This window comes from Rutilus rutilus, assembly GCF_951802725.1.
Source record: "Rutilus rutilus genome assembly, chromosome: 23".
NCBI classification, from domain to species: domain Eukaryota; kingdom Metazoa; phylum Chordata; class Actinopteri; order Cypriniformes; family Leuciscidae; genus Rutilus; species Rutilus rutilus.
In genome coordinates this window covers 8,224,153-8,247,967 of record NC_140233.1, presented here as the reverse complement: position 1 = coordinate 8,247,967, position 23,815 = coordinate 8,224,153, and the positions used below count along the sequence as shown (strand labels likewise).

At 40.8% G+C, this 23,815-nt stretch overlaps 3 protein-coding genes across 3 annotated transcripts; 2 read left to right on the top strand and 1 right to left on the bottom strand.

The window, feature by feature from the left end:
* Positions 1-324: 324 nt before the first annotated feature.
* On the top strand, positions 325-16,685 carry ambra1b (autophagy/beclin-1 regulator 1b). The gene is made up of 19 exons (XM_084397184.1): positions 325-463; positions 1,309-1,525; positions 2,249-2,307; positions 2,398-2,581; positions 2,812-2,984; positions 3,277-3,343; positions 3,458-4,920; positions 5,183-5,269; positions 5,362-5,544; positions 5,682-5,762; positions 6,357-6,457; positions 6,580-6,690; positions 6,855-7,043; positions 7,177-7,331; positions 7,561-7,700; positions 10,336-10,434; positions 10,539-10,738; positions 12,775-12,909; positions 13,431-16,685. The coding sequence occupies exons 2-19, from the start codon at positions 1,394-1,396 to the stop codon at positions 13,958-13,960; spliced, it is 4,089 nt and encodes a 1,362-aa protein (XP_084253310.1). The 5' UTR covers positions 325-463; positions 1,309-1,393; the 3' UTR covers positions 13,961-16,685.
* A 1,210-nt stretch (positions 16,686-17,895) lies between these two features.
* On the top strand, positions 17,896-19,526 carry chrm4b (cholinergic receptor, muscarinic 4b; the record flags this gene model as incomplete). The annotated part of the gene is made up of 2 exons (XM_084396803.1): positions 17,896-17,950; positions 18,151-19,526. The coding sequence occupies 2 exons, from the start codon at positions 17,896-17,898 to the stop codon at positions 19,488-19,490; spliced, it is 1,395 nt and encodes a 464-aa protein (XP_084252929.1). The 3' UTR covers positions 19,491-19,526.
* A 1,149-nt stretch (positions 19,527-20,675) lies between these two features.
* mdkb (midkine b) lies at positions 20,676-23,815 on the bottom strand. Its single transcript, XM_084397719.1, has 3 exons — positions 21,720-23,815; positions 21,472-21,639; positions 20,676-21,386 (listed from the first exon to the last, which is right to left on the bottom strand). Exons 1-3 carry the CDS (start codon positions 21,820-21,822, stop codon positions 21,190-21,192), a joined length of 468 nt encoding a protein of 155 aa, XP_084253845.1. The 5' UTR covers positions 21,823-23,815; the 3' UTR covers positions 20,676-21,189.

Below are 23,815 nucleotides of genomic sequence, written 5' to 3'. Positions count from 1 at the left end.
TAACGTCACTTAAATGTTTTAAAAACCTTATAATACACTTCTTTCTAAGATATAAATACATGTAAATAAATATATATTAAATAAATTAAAACCATTGACCATAATAAGTTATAATATCACAATCCGAATTCAACTGTCATGGAGGTGCAATCCGCTCTGCAATTGATTAACCGACCTAAAGTAGCTCAATACAGTCTTCTCTCGATTAGTATGCCTGCCTACGCCGAGCTACCCACAAACCAGTTAGCTAGCATCATTTCTTCTATAGCTACCCCAATACATCCTCTCAATGTCACGATAATCCGAACGGTTTGATTGAGATACTCCTAAATGACATGAATGCAATCTGCTCGCCGCTTCGGATCGGTCGGTTGTCATTCCAGGTTAGTTAATAACGATCCAGCTCGGCTAAGAGGCTAACAGCGCCTTCGATGACATTTCACTGACAAACACAACAGAACAGGTATGTAAAATATCGATTCACGGTTTAATCTGTATTTCAAAACATCTAGAGTGTATTTGTGGTTATGTGTATATATGTGGTACTTTTATAACTAAAATATGTTTGAATGAATGAATGTTTATAGCGAATAAACGGTGGCTAACACTGTAGCTTCTGTTCAGTTTCCATATTTGGGCGGGCACGGCAGTGAGTTATTGTTAGTCACACGACAAGAAAATACATTTAATTATTTTATTGATGCTGTTTATGTGCGTATTTTGTTGTCTCTGGTTTGCTTTCGATCAAATGTGAATGAAGATTTCACTGGCATGGTGTGGATTTAAATGGCTTGTTTGTTTACATGGTTCAGCACATCTGATAGGGCTTTAATTGTTCCCACAACATGCATATATAATATGATCATATGAAAGGTAAAGTTTTGGTGTAACATCTTGGCTAAACCCCCATAAGGTTTTCCTTTTGCCAATATGTCATGTAAAAGATGGTAGAGTGATGCTTGATGGATTTGATTGTTGGGCCCATTGGAGCCATAACAGATCTGCCAAACAGCTGTAGTCAGGAGGTATTGTTTTTGCATATACTGTTAAAACTTTGAAATTAAGGGTTATGTTGCTTGGTCAGTCAGTTCTGTTCAGAAATCTGTCTGGAGATAAGCTGTAATTTATGTTCAATGTCTCTGTGTGTTGAAATCTGGTTATAAATACAGGGAATAATCACAGAACTTGCTCTTGATCACTTTTATTTAATCAGTAAATGATCTGTCAAAAGCTCTTCGGTGATTATTATAAATGTTACAGACCCATAGATTGCTGTGTGTTGATTTAAGCTTTGTGCCCGTCCACCAGTCTGCATGGCCGGCGTGCTGCTGAGTTAGTGTCCGGCCCGTGTGCGAGGAAGGCCGCCCGGGCCGTGGAGCACTAGAGAGGAAAAATGGCATTGCATAACAGGAACTCCGTGCTGATCCTGTCGGGTCGAGAGCGAGGAGCTCGCATGCTGGGCACCCAGCGGCTCCTGCAGCAGCTGGTGGAAGACCGAACGCGCTGGATGAAATGGCAGAGCCAGGTAGGATATCAACCTTAATGGTTCTTTCTGGACTACACTCAGCAGACGTTTCTATATAGACCAGATTTTATAATCAGAATAATGACTCAATTTTTGCAGCAGAGAATATTGAGAAAAGCCCTTTTGAATTACCAGAGGCTTTCCTCTGGTTATTCAGCTGAAATGGTCAAATTTGCTTCTATCATAAGAATTTTTTTGTATTCAATGAGAGTAATGAATGAAATGAAACTGGAAACCAAGCATTATAGATCCTTAGGTTCCAGTGTTATATTGTGTGTAGTTGCATGAATATACAAAACATTTGGAAAATTGAACATTTGGAAAATCAGGATTGATGGCATCCATATCTGATAACAATTTTGTAATCTTTTTTAAAGTTTTACTGTAGAAATAATGCCTATCTTGGTCATTTTATGTGTTTTTCTTGTATAACGAAAAATAAATAAAAATAACATCCACTGAGAGTTATATTACTCACAGTACATTGAAAAAATTGTCAGAACAAGAGTTTGCTATGTCAAGGTTTTTAATTGTTCGATTAATTTAATATTATTATAAACAATATTGATACAGTTACAAACTTAATATTACTTAATTGTTATTATTCTAATATAATAATATATTATAAATTATATTATTTTCTAATTTTAATAGTCTTTGTTTGTCCCTGAAAGTTCACTGAGGCTAATGTGTGTAATTTAAATGTCTCAATTATTTCTACAGAAAGTAGAGTTGCCGGATAATCCACGATCAACCTTCCTGTTGGCCTTCAGTCCAGATAGGTAACAACATTCTCAACAAAAAAACACTAGTGTTGTACACTAGTAATGGCAAAAACATCATTTTCTGATGTTGTTTACATATGTTTGTAGGAATCTTGTGGCCTCCACCCACGTCAACCACAACATCTACATCACAGATGTGAAAACGGGAAAGTGCCTGCACTCTTTAGTGGGCCATCGACGCACACCTTGGTGTGTGACCTTTCACCCCACCATCCCTGGCCTGGTTGCCTCTGGGTGCCTTGATGGAGAAGTCCGCATTTGGGACCTGCATGTGAGCATGAGGCTTTGTTTAATGGTTTAGTTATTCCTAAGATGTGTGGACCTTCCCCTTTAGCAAACATTCTTATCTTGCGTGTTAATTTGTGTTTGATTTTCATACCGTTCAGTAGCAGCTCAAAGCAGTTATTTTGGTCTGATCCATTTGCAAGTCATCTACACGTATAACTGGCTTTGAAATTGCTGTTTAAATAAACGTTGTGGATGTTTTTTTCCCATTCCCAGGGTGGTAGTGAGAGCTGGTTCACGGAGAGTAATGTTGCCATCGCTTCTCTAGCGTTCCACCCCACAGCTCAGCTCCTCCTCATCGCCACTAACAACGAACTTCACTTCTGGGACTGGAGCCGACCAGAACCTTTTGCTGTGGTCAAGACCGCCAGCGAGACAGAACGTGTCCGGTGGGGAAGCAATCCTGTCTATAGTGGTTAACATGATTATTGTTAATGATTTATACTGTCTTATTGTGCGTGATTCATCAAAGCATTTTAAAGGCAAAAATGTTTATATTCATATTCATTAATGTGTAATAACAAGTCCTGACTTGCATTTTTTTTCTTTACTATTCTATTTCACTTGAAATTGTCACGTTGCAACAGTAAAATGGGTTGTGAATGCCAATTGATGTTGACTTTATGAATTAATGTTTTTTTCAAAATTGTTCATCCTCAATTATTTAATTTTTTTGCCCAGGTTGGTGAGATTTGATCCTCTAGGTCATAATCTCTTGACTGCTATTGTGAACCCATCCAACCAGCAGGTTAGAAACGACTCTTTTCCTGTCAAAATAGCTGTAATGTAATGTTCTATGTGCACGTCCCTTTTCAGAAAGTGATAAATGTAATTTCATAAATGTTTTACTATGTTTGTGTAGAATGAAGATGACTCTGAAGTTCCCATGGACAGTATGGAGATGGCTTTGTTCCGCCAACGGTCTCTTTTACGCTCCCCACCTGTACGCCGCACGCCCATCCTGCACAATTTCCTGCACATCTTGTCCTCTCGCTCTTCTGGGGCACAGGCCGGCGATCAGTCCCGTCCCGCCCCGGAGCCCCGTGAGCCTCCCATGCCTCGGTTCCAGTACCCGGTGCGGACGGAACCGAGTGACCGCTCGGCCTCACAGGGCTGCACTCAGCATTTGGGTCTGGGCTGCCTGTGCAATCGCTGCGCCGCCGCGCGGAACCTATTCACGCAGAATCCGACAGGCCTCCAGCCTTCAGATTCACCTCAACCGCAGACTCAGTCGGGCCCCTCCGCCTTCTCGCCCGCCCCCAGCCAGAACCGCACCTCCTCAGATCGACCTTCTGCTTTTAGCAGTGTGTTCAGCGGGACTGCGGGGAACTCTACACATCGGGGTCTCTTGCCTCTTAGGACTATTGATCCCTTGGGGTCACAGGTGCCCGGGCCTCTCGAGGCCCCCGGGCGTCTCCCTGGGGCTGATTGGTCTGGTAGTCTGCTGAGCACGGGACATGAACATGGGTTAGGTGCGATTGGGGTAGAAAGCAGTGTCGGAAGGGGTGTGCTGCCCCCTCCTAGGACGAGCTCCTCTTCAATGGATCTCCTCTCCCTGCGCAGGTTCCCCGATGGTTCCTCTTCATCACCCATTTACACCTCTGCTACGGAAGGGCGGGGCCTAGTGCTGCCCGGCATGGATCCCACCCGGGGACGAGCCAACGATGGCACAAGTAGCGGCCATCACCCTTTCTACGACAACACCCAACGCAACAACCCCGCCTCCATACGCAACGTCCTGCAGTGCAACCTGAGCCGTTACTTCATGGAATATGAGCGCATGCAGGAGTTGGAGCGACCTGGTGGCAGCCGAGAGGTGGCAGGTGGACCAGGACCCATGCAGGAGCTGCTCAACACTAGCATGGACACAGATCGACCCGGGCCTTCGCATAACGGCTCTTCCCACACTGGAAATGGAGACACGGTCGCAGGCCCCTCGCAAAACCACCCCAATCGCTGCCGTTCGTGCCACAACCTCCTCACCTTCAACCATGACACCCAGAGATGGGAACGTTCTGGTCAGACCTCTTCTTCCTCTTCTTCTCAAGACGGACCGTCCTGGCCGCTTTCAGTGCCTCCGTTTGAGGACCCGGGTCAGGGTGCACGAGTGGAAGCCCGAGCCCCTGAGATGAGGCCTATGGAGTTGAGCGAGTCCTCCTCTGGGCTACAGGAGCAGCAGCCCATGGGTCTGGTGTACAATCAGGAGACAGGGCAGTGGGAAAGCGTGTACCGGCAACCAACGGCCAGCGCTTCTTCTGAGGCAACGCAAGACGCCTTAAACCCAGAGGTGCCTGTTGATAATCCGGACGAGGACTCACTCAGGAGGTGAGGAAGAAAAAGATGTACACATCCAAATTTGGTTATTAAGGTGCGGTCACGTTAGCGAAATTTTGCAGGCAAAAAAGATCTTTCTGCTGGTCAACATGGGGAACTTGCATGGCCAACTTGTACCTGTTTCTTTTGCCCTTACGCAAATTCCAGTTTGCGCGTATTCCTATTGAAATTCGCCTGTAAAACAATGGTTAATGTGACCTCACCTTTACAGTGTCTTTTCTGTTACTTATATATTTCTCATCTTTTGCATTAGGAGGTTGTTGGAATCGTCACTGTTTCCATTTTCTCGTTATGATATGTCTGGCTCCAGAGATCATCCTATATACCCAGATCCTGCCAGGTACCCGTTTGGAAACAGTTACACTCCTGTATAGCCCGTATGTACAAACTTCAGAGTTTGACCCCGTCTTTCCCTCTTCCACATCTCCTCAGGCTGTCTCCAGCTGCTTACTATGCTCAAAGGATGATCCAATATCTGTCTCGGAGAGAAAGCATACGCCAGCGTTCACTGCAGAATCGCCTACGGACGCTCTCAAACTCTCAAGCTGAAAGCCAGTCCAACAACCCATCCGCCACGCCACCGGAAGCCAGTGATGGAGACTATGAGGACATCGAGTGAGTCTGATAATACAACACATTGCATTTGCACTCACGATTAAACGCATATATATTACAATTACTGTTATGTGAATCCATTTTACTGTTGTATTAAAAAGGAAAGTGTTTAATATTTCTTTCTCCTGCTGTCACAGGGAGCCTGGAGACAGAACAAGACACAGAATGCCCCGCAATGCTCGAATGTCGGCCCCCTCACTCGGGCGCTTTGTTCCAAGGTCAGTGTCATATGTGACGTTTGACATTGCCTGTCATACACGGCCGTTCAAATGTTTGGGGTCGGAAAGTTGTTGTTTTTTACAAGAAGTCTCTTATGCTCACCAATGCTGCATTTATTTGATCAAAAATACAGTGAAAACAGTAAATACCGTGAAATATCATTACAATTTAAAATAACTTTTCTATTTTAATATATTTTAAAGTGTAATTTGATGGCAAAGCATCATTACTCCAGTCTTCAGTGTCACATGATCCTTCAGAAATCATTCTAATATGCTGATTGGCTACTCAAGAAACCTTTCTTATCATCAATGTTGAAAACAGTTGTGCTGTCTAATACTTTGTGGAAACTGTGATACATTTTTTTCAGGATTCTTTAATGAATAGAAAGTTCATTTATTTGAAATAGGAATCTTTTGTAACATTTTAAATGTCTTTAATGTCACTTTTGATCAATTGAGTGCATCCTTGCTAATTGAAAATATTAATATAAATAAATAAAAAATGTAATGGTGATTTTTACCAAGTTGATACATTTATGTTAATATATTTGATTAATGTAAACATTTCTTTATACGTATTTTTGTTTGAAGGAGGTTCCTGTTGCCGGAGTACTTGCCTTACGCTGGACTCTTCCATGAAAGGGGTCAGTCAGGCCTGGCCACTCACTCCTCCATCAACAGAGTATTAGCAGGTACAGCTGGAAGTTTCTTATTCTGTTTCATTTATGAAGCATTCTGAATAATTTTTAGCCCACAGTGATTTTGAACAAACTAAAGAGAATTAAATAAATCTACCCGTAATGCTGTGTTGCAGGAGCATCTATAGGTGACGGCCAGTCAGCTGTGGCCAGTAACATTGCCAACACCACTTATAGGCTGCAGTGGTGGGATTTCACCAAGTTTGACCTTCCGGAGATCAGCAATGGTGCGTTCTTCCAAGTTCTACTGGTTTTGAGCTAATACGTCAGTTTTTGCTTGACATTATCTGAATTGGTAGCTTGAAAGTTTAACTTTGAACTTCTTCAGAAGCTACAATATGTTTGTTTATCTTATTTCATCATATTTGTCTCTTTTTTTTTTTCATCGTAGCCTCTGTGAATGTGTTGGTTCCTCACTGTAAGATCTACAACGATGCCAGCTGTGATATTTCTGCGGACGGGCAGCTGCTGGCCGTGTTCATTCCCAGCAGCCAGCGGGGTTTTGCAGATGAGGGCATCCTGGCCGTCTACTCCCTTGCTCCCCATAATCTTGGAGAAATGCTGTACACCAAGAGATTCGGTCTGTGTTTTGGAACAGTTCATAACTTTTGGTTTTGGCAGTAACACAATGACAATTCTGGCTTAGTTTTAAAATAGTGACTTTTTTTATAGCAGAAATTCCTCTGAGTTTTGTTTTTAAACTTGCATTTCAGGTCCAAATGCAATCTCAGTGAGTCTTTCACCCATGGGCTGCTACGTGATGGTAGGACTGGCCTCCAGACGGATCCTGCTGCATCCCACCACTGACCACATGGTGGCGCAAGTGTTCCGTCTGCAGCAGCCACACGGAGGAGAGACCTCCATTAGAGTAAGAGCCTGAAAATGTCACTTATTTTTCAATAAATGCAAAACTGGAAAGGAAATGATAAAAGAAAAACTCTATTAGGTTTAAACTGGTATTTATGGGGTTTTTTTTATTTTTATTCATTGACCCAACAAAGCCGTAAAGATTGATTCAGTACTGTGACTAACACTGTTTTTCTCCTTTCTGTTTTTTTTGTTTTTTTTATGGTCCATTTTCTCTTGGCATCCTGCAGATGATGTTTAATGTGGTGTACCCCATGGCTCCAGACCAACGGAGACACGTCAGTATTAACTCAGCCCGGTGGCTTCCGGAGCCAGGCATGGGATTGGCCTACGGAACCAATAAGGGCGATCTGGTCATCTGCAGGCCAGTGTAAGTAAACACCCAGCTAAAACAACCATCACCCAGTAGACCATCTGCTCCACATGCATATCTTTAGTCCTTAGCAAATTTGAATGTCCTTATCAAATCGTAAAACAGTTATATACACTTTATTAATTTACCAAGTGTTTTTATCCATTATAGTATACCTATTCAAGAGACAAAATGGTATGCCTATGGCAACAATAACTCCAAAACCTATTGAGATGCCTGGCTGTTTACTGTCTACAAGTTTGAGTTAGGTTGTTGTGAAACTAATAGAGTGAAATTCTAATAAGTATAAAAATACATCGCACACAAATATTGGGTAATATAGTCAAATACCACAATTTGTATTGTTACTTTTTTAGTAATAAAATGTGAGCTTGTTTAACATTTTTATATTTGTATGTAGTGTAAATATATATCACATATATATATCTAATGCATAATGGTATTGTCTCCTGCCTTATTGTTGCTGCTTTAGATTTGGGCCAGAAAACGACTATAAAACCTTGACATTAGGGCTGTCAAGCGATTAAAAATGTAAATCTAATTAATTACATGATGTGCTGATGAATTCATCTAATTAATTGCTCGTCAATTTTGGCTGAGAAACCACCCCCAAAAGATAAGGTTATTATTGTGTTTAATGAGAAAAGCATCAAGTAGACATATCAAAAAGTTTTGGAAAATAATTGGTATTTAGATATATTTACAGACCGGTTATTGCAGCTCAGAGGTGCAATTACAATTGCATAAATAATGTCATGAGATTAATGGGTTTTAAATGGGTCTTGTTATTTTATTCAAATGGAAATGTGATTTTTTTTATTTTAATGAAATTATACTCTAAATAATAAACAAAAATTCGTGTGATATTGCAGTCGCTGCTCAAACGATATTGCTTAACTATATCATATAAATATGAGAACTCATACAGGGGCGTTTTTTTAATGAAATGTAAGATGACCTTTGTACATCTGGGGCATTAAATGCGTAAATTATTTTAACACACGATTTTTTCCATAACTAACTAATTCATTAAATTAACATGTTAAATCAACAGCCCTACTTAAAATACTTCCTCTGTAAAATGCTAGGTTTTGCAAAAGATCAAATGATAGTGATGGTTTGTGAATTGCTTCTACTTAACCTTTTGGCTTCTAGCCCACGTCTTTAACCAGTACGCCACACCATCCATCAAAGAAAAACAAAACAAGTGCCACTGTGAAGCACAGGAGCCATGGAAATTGCAGATAAAACAAAACACAGTTTAACAGCGCTATAAAAGCCCGCATTTTTACAACCAGTCATTTCCATAAACGTGTTCCAGAGCCCATGTCAATATTGATTAAAAATGCCAAATACCCAGAGAGTTGATTCATTATAAATCATCTTCATCTTTAACAATTACATAGGCAAGTTCCTGATCCCAGATCAGTGTCAGTTTTCAGATGTGGACTATATGAGGACTTTTAATAAATCAGTGTTACCTGAAGCCGCCTTTCATTAGATTACCTTCTTCATTAGTGGCAGGAAACTCGGGTGTTCAAATGGAAAAAAGCGATTATTGTTTTTTAACAAGGTTACAGGCCACATTACCCCTGTGCCCCATGACTTTTGCAGCTCATCGCTTTCAAGGAATTCTCCCCCAAACTGATGGGTTTATAATCAGATCACAGCCCACACGGACAGATGGAGTATGTCACAATAATTCCATTGCTTCGTTGCCATTCGGTTGTTCAATTTTGTAATTTGGTCAAATCTTGTGTATATTACTGGTTTTAAAAGCATAATGCGAGATCTGCAGGAATACTTGTTTCTGATTGGCCGTTCTACATCAACAACCATATTTGGTGGTTAGTTGTGTAATAAGTGGTATATAATGTACAATCAGCCAGTCATCATCACAAAATGAATCCATTTGGGGTAGTCTTGTGTAACCAGACCTTCAGACTGATTGCAGAAGGTCTGGAATCCATAGCTGCTTTCATTGGCCAAGGACCACCCAGAGGCCATCTGACTAACATGTAAAGCAACCAATCACAGTTTGTTTTGCTCACCGTCATGTTTAGGGCCGTTAGTCTTATGTAGCCAGACCTTCAGAATGATGGCAGAAGGTCTGGACTCCATCACGACTTTTGTCCAAGGACCGCCCAAGAGGACGTCTGACCGACATGTAAAGCAACCGATCACAGTTCGTTCTGTGCTCTCATTGTCACAGTTGTAAACACGTTGGCTTTCTTCTTCCATGAGGGGGTTTGGCGTCACGACGGCTTTGTTTACAGGCGGACTGTTCAAGAACGTGACACACACGTCTCCCAGAAATCCTGTAGAATTCAAACAATCAGATTACGACTTTGAAAACTCCCTAAGCGTTTCCCATTTTGTGTGCCTTATGCATCAGATGGTCTGTAGGCGTGACGTCTGAGGCTGAGACAATAGGGGCGTGAAAATGTAAAGTCGATGTCCGTACAATAACAGACCGGCATGTAAAACTTCGTTCAGCCATCAGTCTGTGGGTGTAACGTCTGAGGCTGAGAATACCTTCGAGGTGATAGATAACCTGAAGTGAAGCATATATTACTGTTACTTAGATGTGTAAACAAGATAATGAAGTCAAAAATATCTGTTTTGTTTTCAGTGATTTCCGCAGTGATGCAGACAGTCCGTCGGATCTGACCTCGGATTCTTTGTTTACTGTCAACAGCAGCAGCCGAACCCGTGGAGTGGAGCGCCCAGGGTCAGAAACGAACTTAATCTGAATTCAGAAGTCACAGCTTGTTATATCATAGTCCAGTGTTATTCATGATCCTAAAAATGCTCATTTGTGTATATTTCTTACAGGACGAGCAGGTCCGGCTGGCGATTTGACCGCGACATGGGCCTTATGAACGCTATTGGCCTGCAGCCGCGTCAGGCCACGCCTTCTGTGACCTCACAGGGGACGCAGACACCAGTGGTGCGACTGCAGAATGCCGAGACCCAGACGGAGAGAGAACATCCTCCAGCCAGTACCTTCCAGAGCGCATACACATCCAGACACAGTAAGACATTTGCATAAATGTAATTTGCACTAAATCCACTATTTATTTTCTTAAAACAGAAATGAATTTATAGTAAAAATTATGGGATACTGATATAAAATTGTATTTATGTACATACATAAAAACTAAACCGCAATATAGAGTCCTGTGACGGGTAACCGCATAAAAGTGGCTAAAACGGGTGGATTGTGACATTCCTAAAATTCACGGGCGGGGATGCGGGCGGACAATGAACTCCTTGCAGGCGGGTAGCGGATGAAAAATATGTGCAATATTTGTATGTCTAAATTATTAGTCAGGCCATCCTTAAAAATATTCTTGTTTGCCGTAACCCGACCGACCCTGTCAATTTAGGACCGACCCAATAAAAAAATGTTCCCCCCTTTTAGTCCGACCGACTTGCCGGTTGTAAACTTGCGTTAAGTCCGACCGATTTCTTTTTTTCTTTTTTTCTTTTTTTACTCCAAACAACTAATACAAATGCAATAAAATTATATTAATTATATTTTAGTAAGTATTGTGTATAAATTGCCCATATATAGGCCTACATACAAACGTAGGCTACGCTCTTTCTTTTAAATAAAAGCCCGTGGCGTCATCTATGATTATAAGGGCTGTAGGCTATATGCGAAATGAAACCGAAATCGCGACACTCAGGGCCACGAACATACAATTAAAACTTTCACAGAGATCTCAGAGAATTGGCATATCAAGCAAAATAATATTCGATGATTGATCAAAAATCGTATCTCTCCCCCCACATGCTCACCGGCAATGCTCCGACATTAAATTTCTCTGTACTGTAGGCTAATAGGCCTATGTGTTGTAGCCCAGTCATTAAAAAACGATTTAGTTTCATATTCATGTTTAAATAAAATAATATATATTTTTTAAATTTCATGTTGAATATATGAAAAGTGAAAAGCATGAATAAGATAAGATGATCCCAAATATCGGGAGACAAATGGAGTGGGCAGACATGATTTTGACCACTTCATTAAGTTTGTTTTTGTAGAAAGCCTTTCTTTAAAGTAAATTTCATTTTGTATTAATTGTATCTTAATTTTAATCAATGTTTTATCAACCAATTTCCTGGATTTAATAAATAAGAGGTAGGCTAAATATAGCAGAAAATTTCAGGACACGGCGCCGGCACGTGAACTGGAGGTAGCCTGTTTAGGTGCCGATGGTAGGCTACTTGAATGGCGCAAAACAAAGCGCACTTTAGCCTGTTTCATTAGCCCATTCATGAGGCTATTGTGATGTTGAGAGAGGTGCGAGATAAAAAATAAAGCATTTTAACTGGAATGATTTTAGCTTGTGTGTGATTTATCGCGGACACGGGTCGGGTAACGGGCCAAATATTAACGGGTCTGGGCGGGTGCGGATTTAATTTTGATATTATCACGGGTGACGGGTCGGACCTGGTGCTGAACTTTGCGGGTACGGGCGGGGGCGGGTCTCCAAAAATGGACCCGTGCAGGACTCTGCCGCAATATATAGCTACATATTCAGTGGGATCTAAAAGACAGCTAGTGGAAGAAAAGAAAAATTGTTACAGATTTTTAAAACCATCTCAGAGAGATTCTTCATTATTTTTTAGTATTTGTTTTGTCATAACTTTTTTTTTTTTACTTTTTTTTTTTAAATCCTAAAACTTTTATTTGTAATACTTTTATTCACAGCATTAAATGTGATCTTAAATTCTAGATCTTCCATATATTTTTATTTGAAGTACATGAATCATTTTTATTAAAGTGGCTTTAACTTATTAACATTTTATTAAACTTAGTAGTCACATAATCAATGTTTTAATATTATTTCTTAATTTTATATTTCCAGCTAATTATTTTAAATATTCATTATATATATATATATATATGTCCCAGCCGTAATGACAGACCTGCACTGAAGTGTCTTGCTCAAGGCCATAGCGATTGTAACGGATATCTATAACGCTCCAGTTCATTTTTGTAACCAAGTTAAGTAATATTGATTATGTCCACTCAGAGCTGCCAAATGTGTTACTCTTGCAGCGGTTCAGGTGGCCAGCACCAGCACTGAGAGACACACACACCCAGAGACGACACACACACTGTTACACACACCGATTCAGGCATCGGTCTCAGAGGGGTCGCTGAACCGGACAAACTTGCCCCCCACATATCACGGTAACTGCTTCGTCTCACTCTTTCTCATCCTGTCTCTTCCTCTGTCGTCTGACACAGGTAATGGAGTGGAATTGATTGAACTGACCTCTCTGAGATCTGTGTTGTGTCCTACTGAGGGCTTTACACTGTTATTACTGTTTCAAGTGCTTTATTACCTGCTGTTAGCTGGTCTAATTTAATTTGCACCCTCGTTTTCTCGGTTTAATGGGCCCCAGTGTGCACACATGGAGAGATAATAGATAACTAAGACCTAATTGTTGCTGGACTGTTTTTTTTTATTTTATTTTTACTTTGGTCAACCAAGACCAAGATATGTGTGTGTGTGTGTGCTTTTGAGATAAAACATAATTAACATAAATAAATTACTCATCTTAATTCTGTTTGCTCCAGCTTTCTTCGCCGATCTTACGTATTATGTCTGCCCACTAATTTTCCACGTTCTGAAATTAATCCAGTCTCGTTTTGTTTGTTTTGTCGTTATCTGATAAGAGCGTCTCACTGTTCTGTCTGGTTTATCTTAGCGGACTCAGCAGCCGAGCCGGGTTCGGGAGAAGACGCGCTGTCTCGGATCCGCCGCCTAATGGCTGAAGGGGGTATGACGGCCGTGGTCCAGCGGGAACGCAGCACTACTATGGCCTCGATGGGTGGCTTCGGAAACAACATCGTGGTCAGCCATCGGATTCACCGTGGCTCGCAGACCTCGGTCAGGACGACTCAGGTGGGAAACCCAACCCCGGAAACGCCTGCTGGACTCGCTATCCCATCTCTTTTTCGCACTGAACCCTTGGTAGACTCTCTAGAACTTCCTGGGCCATCAGGGTCCAGCGGCGCCCCGCTTCCGCCACAGTTTACAACTCGCTCTGAGGTCGCGAGGGTGTCTCCTATGGTTGAGCCAGACTTGTTTGCCGATCATCAAGCCGATGTCGTGCAACACCACCCATCCCCGAGCGGTTTGAATATGTCTAACCGTAGCAACAACAATAACAATGACCATAACAGCTACAGTGAAAGCCGGAGCCGAGATTATCCTGACGACCTATATGGCAGATAGTCTTGCGTCTGAGACGAGACGAACATCTCAAAACTGGTCTGCATTTCGTGGTGGAGCCTGTGTTACAATGATAGGACATAATGTTTGGGGCGGAGCCACTGAACTTCCCGCCTCAGTTCTGACTCCTCTCACTCTGGCCTTATTTGGGAATGAATGAGTGCCAAGTTTTTCATGCCGTCTCCTTAACTGGGAGGCGTCAACCTCACCCTTTCTGTCAAAACAATAGATTCTCGCTTTGGGGAAGCATCATTATTGCACTTGCGTGTTGCACTTAAGTTTTAATTTTTCTTCCTTTCAAGGTTGAGTCTGACATTACATCATTCCATGCGAGAAAGGGTATCATACTTGAATCCTTCCCGTACTACAGTACGGAATTACACGGTTGTAGTTAACCACCCTTTCAAGCTCCAAGAAAAATCATCAGCCAATCAAAGTGCCAGTTGTGTCTGGGGGGGGGCGTGTCCTTACCGATTCCTTTGGATCCATTGGGGTCTGTTGTCTTCAGGACATTTCAGTTTGAGGAACTGTAAAGCAGTAAAGACTCTTCACAGCTTAACACTAACTCTCTCAACATCCTCTAACGGTTTTTGTGTTCAAATTCTGAGATTATGCTTGACGTGATTGTTTTTTTTTGTGTTCGATAATGTGATTTCCAGTCATCCGGTTGATCAGTGTCTAGAACAACATCTACTTTGAAGTTCTCAGACTGGAAAGACTTATGCGCGTGAACGTGTCCCACTAAACTTCCAGATGTCGAATTTTATGATGGTTTTAATTTGAATTTATTTATGTCGTTTGAAAAATACACTTTTGAAAGCATGTTGTCTGTAATTGTCCAATGGATGGAAAAATCAGTTCAAGAACCCTCACGCTGGTTCAGATCTCTCATATCTGCATGTGTGTCCAGTTCCAGAGCTTATAAACGAGGAGGCGGGGCTAAAGCGAATTGGCATGTAGGCTGTCGAGTGCACATGCGCATTAAGTGAAATTTTGGTACGCTGAGCAGTTTTTATCAGGCTTTTATACATGTGACCGCTAACTTGCGTGTATGGGTCAGTTCGCCGCCGCGATTCTTGCGATTTAAATCCCTGATGCGTTTGTACGAATCCTACTGATGTGATATCTCAGAAATACCTTAAAACTCAGAACCGAAATGTAAGATGTTACAATTCTCGCACTAAATTGTTAACAATTTGCGCAATTCAGCTGCTGATTGTCAATTCTCCAGTAATTCACCTCGAATCAATCGATTGCCCGAGGGTTTCATTCCACTCTACCAAACGCAACAAGCCTCTTATGATGCGTAAGAGACAAATGGCAAGTGAGTGCACTTAAGCACCATTTTCTCCTTCCGAATTGCACCGAGAATAATGTTACAGACGATAAACCAGACGTATCTCTATTTTAGATCTGGATTATGTACAATAAACACTTGAATAACCCATAAAAGAGCATTTTTTTTGGACATTGGACACTTGGGACAGTGACGGCCCTAAATGCGCGCACACTGCTGAGAGTCACTGAGGACGGACACTGTTTGTATGCGTGTACGTGTGGATGTGTATGTCTGTGAGTGTCCGCCACTGAACCTACAGAGTTTTATTATAAATAAATGTAGCATTGTAAATGTAGAGATGATAAATCAAGAAGAAAAAACTTAAATCCATATTTCGGGTTGGGTTTTTGTTTTTTTTAAATGAAATACTTGCCTTGTGAGTTCTGTTGCGCTTGTTTAGATTCTCATGTACGATTGGTCCACTCTAGCGATGAGTTGTCAGTGCATTTGCATATGCACAGGCCTTTCGTTAACAAGCATTTATAACATTATTATTTGTGTAAAAGATTTTGTTATTTTAGCTGCTTGGCTTGAATTAGCTTTTTTGTATATATAAAAAAAAAAACTGTCCCCATTAGGAATGGTTTGTTTTTTGAAAGTTTGTGGGTGTAAGATTCTGTTGGATTGTGATCTCATAGCAAGTAATGGCAGCTGAGGAACCTCTCAGAAACCACATACCCTTTGGTGTTTTTCAATGAGTTCAGTGCCTTGGGGAGTCTTCTCCTTACTGAACCGCAAAGGCCGACAATACCGGAATAGCTCCTTCATAAGCCTTTTGAATGTTCAGTGTTTTAGTAATTGGTAGAAAAATTGGTAAAAGTCTGGTTGTGTTGGCTGTCATTTTGATTATTTATTTTACTCTGTGTGAATGACAAATGCAATCCTGATTTTGAAAATGATAAGAAAGAAAGACCTTTTTACTTTAAACTCCATTTGAGAACATGCTAAATATCTTGTACCATCATTTAAGGACACATCTCATTTTTGACCATATGCACACCTTATTTTTATGAAGTTGCTTTATGCAGGGTTTGTTTTAGACTTTTAGGACAATTCATGTGTTCGGACGAGAATAGCTGACGGCGACCGAAAGTGTGACATTTTAAAAACTGTAACTGTGTTCTTGTTGGATGTGTGGTTATGTATATGCTTTCACTGCTGGATCGGTACCTTAGCTTAAGTCATGATAGTGGAAAAGACCAGAATTCGACTTCCTCTTCTGCCCAGACAAGAGGGGATGTGTTGTTATGACTTACCATAAATGTGTAGTTGGTTCTTTATTTAGTGAAAATGAGGATTAGGTGTTGTAAAAGAATTTCGTGGGACACCAAAGATCCTGTGGTAATGACGATTATGAGAGTTTTAATAAAATGGGAATATGGAAATTAATTCGGTTGTTTTTGACATTTATTTATTATAAATTATTATTATTATTTATTAATTACAATACAGTGAAACTCATGAAACCTTTTGAGAACCTATCCAGGCCATATTTCTTTCTAAAATATCAGTAAAAAGTTTGATTTGTGCCATCTTCTTTTACCGTAATGTAATAAAATAAACTCGTCTACAGCAATTATAATCACCAAAAATAATGGAAATTACAATAAAAACTTTTTTACAGTACCAATTACAGTAAGCACATTTTCCCTAAATTCTCTTTACTGTAATTGGTCTGTACAGTTGTTGTTTTTTCTTATTTTTATAATACTGTATTTTATATTTATTGTTGTTTTTAATTTTAGGTTTATTTGTATCTTGACAGTTTTCATGACAAGTAAGTAAAAGAATAGTCACAATACAGGAAATCTTAATGGTTTTCAATCACCCTGACCCTATGGTAAAATCAGTCTAAAATATGCTTAATTGTCTTTATGCAAACTAAAGTTTCTTATATTTTTCCTGCTTACAATGTTTACATGAAACTTAAGGCCCGTTCACACCAAGAACGATAACTATAACTAACTATATTAGCGTCCACACTAGCGGACGAAATTGTTCTGTTTATTCTAAGAATGCACAGCAGTTCTGAAAGTGACAATATCGTTATAGTTGTGTTGTGGGCTCTGCTATTCATTTATATTTCAAACTATTATTAGAATCATTCATTATAGTTATCGTCCTCGGTGTGAACGGGCCTCTGCCCAAATCCCAGCATCCTCCTGCCCACCCCCATCATTACAACTTTACATTTGGAAACATCTGTAATTTGTTGTAGTACGTGTGATACGTGAAAATGAGAAAAGATAATAAAACATTATAATTAAAAATTATGTGAAACAGCTGTGGGGCTGCATTACTGGTCGGGTAATTAGATTCCATCTGTTATGTAACTGCTGCCTTCCTCTTTAGAGGACAGGAACTGCATTAAGCTTACATGCTTTAAAGAGGCAGCACAAAACTAGGAGGAATTCGGCTGTAATACTATCGTTCCACTTTGGTCATCATCTTCTCGTAAATTCAGTGTAATATTGATACAGCTCAAAGAGGTTGGATAACTTCTTCCTGGTTATGTGTTCGGAAGGTGAGGATGGGTGTTACTGTTTGAGGAATTAAAAGTCCTCCCAGTTGTTCTCTCATTCAGACTGAGCAGGAGATCATGGAGGCTGGATCTGACGTTTTGTCAAGGAACTTGGAATGGTTCGTTTTCAACGGTAAGTTTGCTGATGGGACCATGTTAGAGTCATGAATTTGTTTTTATTCTTGTTTTATATCTTAATTTCTATGTATTCGATTTTTTTGTACATTAACATTTGAAGATTAGTGTATATGCTAGTGTTCAGTTTCAAGTCATGTCAAGTTAAATGCCTCTGTGCCACTTGGTTGATGATTATTGGTTGTTTTCTTGTCGCAGGCTCCTCCACAAGTTCCCCCAGCATGCTCAACAGCAGCATGCACAGTCCCTTGCCCGAAGAATCATACTTGTTGTTGGGAAGACCACGTCGTGCTTTTGGGACTGTAGGGGTGGTCATCATCATACTTATCACTAGCTGCATCAACCTTCTAACAGTCCTAGGCAACGTCCTGGTTCTGCTTTCAATCAAAGTCAACCGCAATCTCCGAACCATCAACAACTACTTCCTTTTTAGTCTTGCTTGTTCAGACCTTATCGTCGGTGCGTTCTCCATGAATCTCTACGTTGTTTACGCCGTAAAGGGATACTGGCCTTTGGGACCACAGATGTGCGACTTGTGGTTGGTTGTGGATTACGTAGTCAGTAACGCCTCTGTGATGAACCTCCTCCTGATCTGCTTTGACCGGTACTTCTGCGTTACCCGGCCTCTGAGTTACCCAACCAAACGTACCGCGAGGTGGGCAGGGGTGATGATCGCTGCGGCTTGGTTGCAGTCTCTGCTTCTCTGGGCTCCAGCTATCCTGCTTTGGCAGGCTGGGAGGGACAGACGCGAGGTCCCGGAGGGACAATGTTACATCCTGCTACTCGCTAACCCTGCTGTAACCCTGGCAACCACCATCCCAGCATTTTACATTCCTGTTGTAATAATGATGGTACTGTACACACGGATATCCCTAGCCAGTCAGAGACGGGTTTGTAAGTTGAAGTCTGAATCCGCAAACTTGCTTAAACCATCCAAGACAAGTGAAGGCACATCTACCGCAAACCCTGACCTAGTGAATGACATTAAACCAGATGAAACATGTTCGTTTAAACCAGATTCAGACCTCGTGAGAACCAAACAACTCTGCAGCATGCCTTCCATAGAGTTCAGCAAAACGGACTACTCCTTAGATTCAAACCATGATGCCTCTCCGGAAGATCGAGGGCTGGATGGAGAAACCTTGAGACCGAAAAGCTTGACCGAGTGTACGGAAACTAGCAGGACAACGCAACTTCTCTGTTTTCCAAACCATACTACCATTCAGGTTCAACGGCAGACATCCAAGGCCATCTCTAAGAATGCCAGACGGAAGGCTCTGAGAGAGAGGAAGGTGACCAGGACCGTTCTTGCAGTTCTTCTAGCCTTCATCGTCACCTGGACGCCCTATAGCGTTATGGTTCTGATTGGTACCTTCTGCCGCTGGTGTGTCCCTGAAATTCTTTGGATGGTGGGCTACTTTCTGTGTTACGTCAACAGCACGGTTAATCCGGTATGCTATGCGCTCTGCAACGCTACCTTCAAAAGAACCTTTAAACGACTGTTGATGTGCAAGTTCAAAAATCTGACATTAAAATGAGCTGGACTTAATCAAATCTTTAGTGTCTCATCAATGATTCCTGACCAACCAATGAGGAACCTGATTCGCTAAAACGTTGTGACTGTGAAGCAGTTTTACCAGAGCCAAAAGTGAAGAAAAATGTGTTGGTTGAGGTTATGGGTGTTTATCATGCTGATATCGCAAACATTACTTGTACAACTTTATGAAGTATCGTAAAGTCATTTTTAAGTTGTTTGCGGCTGCATTCTTATTTTTATGAGCACAGGGTTGGTTAACTAGAGCCAAAAGTGTAAATAAATTGAAGTATTCATTGTTTTGCATGTTGCTGATATTGCATGCATTTGTATCGTGAAGTTGTTCGCAAGTGCATTCTTATGTAAATAGTTGTATGTAAATATGTAAATCAATGCAACAAATTAGAGAAGACCCTGATTCTTGTTTTGATAGTGGTTTACTAAAGCGAAAAGTGAAAATAAACATGTTGGTTCAGTTATTTGATATTTATCATGTCGCTGAAATTGCATTTGTTTAGTATGGAAGCTTGTTTCCGCCACAGAATAAAACAATTTAAAAGATAATTGCGACATTTTATCTCACAATTCGGACTTTTTTTCACACAATTGCGAGTTTTCATCTTCAGTTATAGTCAGAATTGCGAGTTTATAGTCAGAATCGCAATTTTGACTTTGTAACTCACAATTCGGACTTCTTTTCTCTGAATTTTGACATATAAACACACAATTTCAAGTTCTAAAGTCCAATTCTGAGGGGAAAAAAAGATTTCTCAGAATTGCGAGTTTCGCAATTTATTTCCACAGAATTGCGAGTTTGCAATTCTGACTTAATAACTTGTAATTGTGAGTTTATATCAAGCAGTTCTGAGAAAATGTCAGAATCGCAATTACCTTTTTTATTGTGTGTTGGAAACAAGCTTCCATAGTTCTGTATGATATATCGCAAATACATTTTTAAGTTTGTAAGACTGTTACTGTTTGCACAATAAATGAGTAAAAACACTTTGGTTCTCTCATTCATGAAACAAGAACCAAACACATTTGTGTAAATCATGTCATCAATCGTAACATCATTAAAATTGCATGTCAAATGTAGGACTGTATATTTGACATTATAAATTAATTCCTAAGTTTGTCAGTCTTGAACAAATAAATGTGAAAAAGTTGTTTTTAAAAAGGCACCAGAAAATATTATTGAAAATACACTTTCATTTATTCACAACCTGTAGAAGTAATCAGTTAGTGTTGTAAATTTGATTGTACATCCATCAAATCTAAAACCATAAACATTTATGAACAGAGATACTTTATATAGGCCGTTACTTCCAGGAACTGTTCGTTTAAGCATTATAACGTACAGAAATCGTCTTCAATTCGATTTGTTGTAATTTACAAATACTTTCTTTTAAGGGTGTAATTAGGGTTTTTCTCTTTAGTAAAGACAATTTGTTAGAGGACAGATTTGCTGCGGCCTATTTTTTACATGCAAAGTCAATTACAATTAAAAATTTGCTACAGTGATCAAATTACAACAGCATAGACACATACATTTACTAATTACAAAACGAAGAAAGTGGAAATAAAAACAATAGGTAGGGCTACAGTTTTTTTTCCTCTCAGCATTCACCTTTTGGAGGATTTGGGAGTGTCACATAGGAATGTACCACTGAGTGGGCAATGGGGCAGTTGGGGTGGTCTTCAAGTTAGTTTTCCTTCCCTTTTCCTTTCTTCTTCTCGCCTCCCTTGGGTTTAGGGGTCTTTGGGGTGCAAGGTTTGGACACTTTGATGGTGGTCTGGCATTCAGCGTTGAACAGTGCCTTCTTCAATTGCCCCGACCTGCTTCTGGTTCCTGTGGTAGTGTCACATTCGGCCCAACGACCAAACTTGTACTTGCAGTCAGCTTAAAACAAAGAGCAAATTAGACCGATTGGCCTGTCGAAATGTACTTATGTTCGATTCACATCCAGACATGTAAAACTTCTTACCGCCAAAGTCCTTCTTCCAGTTGCATGGGACTTTGCACTTGGTTTTCTTTGTCTGTTCGTTGCAGGTCGCCTCCCGAATGCCAGCGCCGCAGTCGCCGCTGTTGGGCACACATTTCCCATACTGCCATTCGCTGCACTCAGCATCTGCTTTGGCCTCTTTGGCCTTTTCTGTCACAAAACAGAAAATAGTTAATAATGCTATCACACAAAAAGAATGTGCATTGCATCATTTTGCAAAAGATTAAAACCTTTTTTCTTCATACTGGCTTCCACGGTGATCATCAACACCACCAGCAGCACAAGCGCTATAGAGAATAAACTCCGCATTCTGTGAAGAAATACAGCAGACATTAAGTTCAGTTGAAACCTGTTTAGGAATTATTTATATACTAGTACTATTTTTTCCCTTTGCGTTTTTGAAAAGTTTCACGTACAGTGTTGTCAAAACAGTCCACATACACACGGATCTGCGAAAATGTCTAAAAACACTGTATTATGCAGCCAGGCCAGTAGTTGGCGATGTCACTTTCGCTAGGTTCGAAATCGCATACTGACTAGTTACTACTTTTGAATTTGAATTTACTTCGCAACTGTTAAGAAAGTACGTTCTATTTAGTATGAATGTGGGAAGTATGAATTTGGACGTACTACATCCGCCATGTTGTTTCTGTCACGTGACCTACCAGCGTCAGTTACGTCGCTTCACTCTCATTCATAAATCCTCTCCCGTGGCATCATGGGATAGTAAAGTGTCCATCGAATGCGCACTTCAGAATCTCGCCGGAAGTAGTAGGTCATCCAGAAACTTTTCGCCTACTGTTTTTCCAATAATATGTAGGCTATTCTGTCATACTACTCTTTTGGCGTATGGTTTTTTGCATACTATATAGTTGGGAAACAGTGTTTGTGAAGAAACACTACTCGCCTATAGACTGAACACATGATAATACGCATGACGTCACCGTTTTCACAAATTCGAGTTTTTGTAGTTTACGCAGACAAAAACTTGCACTTTGAAACCCGTTTTTCAAGCAAGTTTTTTTTTTTATCTAATATTTACATGGTATTTTAGCTTTATTTCAATTGACAAAATAAAGTTTTAAACAGTTTAGTTTTATTTAACAATGACAACCCTAAAGAACGTGGCTATAGTCTTGCCACGTCTGTTTACAAGGTGGTAATATTTTGCCCTTTCTGGTGTTTTTAGGCTGGTTTCATTAGTTTGTGTGGTTTTCACACTGCAAAACTAAGAATGGTATTATTTCCAAGCTCCTCTAAAAAAAACCAAAACACACTAAATCAGATACACATCAGATATGAATGTTTTCGTTTATACTGTCTGACTCTGAATTAAAGACACTGTGTACACAATGTCCTACGCCATCCTAGCAGCTCGCTGTGTGCGACTCCATAAAAGAGCCTCAGCCTCTCTATATTTTCCTCTTTTCTTGAAGGAAAAAAAGCACGCAGCACTTCTCCTTTTCATTCTTTTCCTGCCTCCATTAAAACAGGCTCCTTTCAAGGCGCAGCCCCGCGGCACGGCTCCATTCTTCAGTCAGTCATACATGTGAAGGGCTCCTCGGGGTCGGACTTTTGTGTGAGGAGAAACAGCGGTCAGCAGGGGGTCGGGGTCCCCCCCCCTCCCTCCTCATCCTCCTCAGGGGAGAGAGAGAGGCCAAGCACTCAAAGACCTTCAGCTGGGCCTTAGAGGAGCCTGATTCACTGGCTCCGAACAAAGCAGGATCTCGCCCGTTTTGCTTCCCTCTCTGAAAGAGGCCGAACACAGATCCCATGCTGTGTCTTGAGGAGGGGGGGTGGGCCTCCCCTCACTCCTTTGAATATAAGCCTATTTGCATTGGAGGACAAACCCCGCTCTGTTGATGAAAGAAGGGACGTAGGATGCTGCCTTTGATAAATGCAGAACCGGACATTTTGAGAACTTCCTCAAGGAGCACAAAGTTCAACCGCATCTGGAGCTTTTCGTCCCGTCAGAATGAAATTGCGGGGCCTGGTGTGCCCGTTTGGTTCTGGTTTGGAGAAGTGGGTCAGCAGTTTGCTGGCAGCTGGTCCTCTGCTCTTTGGCTCTTCACAGTGCATCATTTTCCCTGACAGCATTAAAGAGCCTTTTTTTTTTTTTTTTGCACACGAAAACAAAAACTCCACGACTCTATTTCAGCATGAAAGCAACTATTTAAAGAGACATCCGCCATTAAATTAACTAAAATACACTGCGATGGCGACGCTGTTCAGTTAAACCTAATATAGACTCTTTTATTCTAAACTCAAGAAATATTCTCATATTAAACACAAATCAGATATTTTATGATCTAAAAAAGGTTTTCAA

Coding starts and splice junctions, on each gene's coding strand:
- mdkb (XM_084397719.1), bottom strand. CDS start 21,822: ATGTCTGCTGTATTTCTTCACAGAATGCGGAGTTTATTCTCTATAGCG. Junction 21,640..21,719: donor AGCCAGTATGAAGAAAAAAG/GTTTTAATCTTT, acceptor GTTTTGTGACAG/AAAAGGCCAAAGAGGCCAAA. Junction 21,387..21,471: donor CTGGAAGAAGGACTTTGGCG/GTAAGAAGTTTT, acceptor CTTTGTTTTAAG/CTGACTGCAAGTACAAGTTT.
- ambra1b (XM_084397184.1), top strand. CDS start 1,394: ATGGCATTGCATAACAGGAACTCCGTGCTGATCCTGTCGGGTCGAGAG. Junction 4,921..5,182: donor GACGAGGACTCACTCAGGAG/GTGAGGAAGAAA, acceptor CTTTTGCATTAG/GAGGTTGTTGGAATCGTCAC. Junction 6,458..6,579: donor CATCAACAGAGTATTAGCAG/GTACAGCTGGAA, acceptor GCTGTGTTGCAG/GAGCATCTATAGGTGACGGC.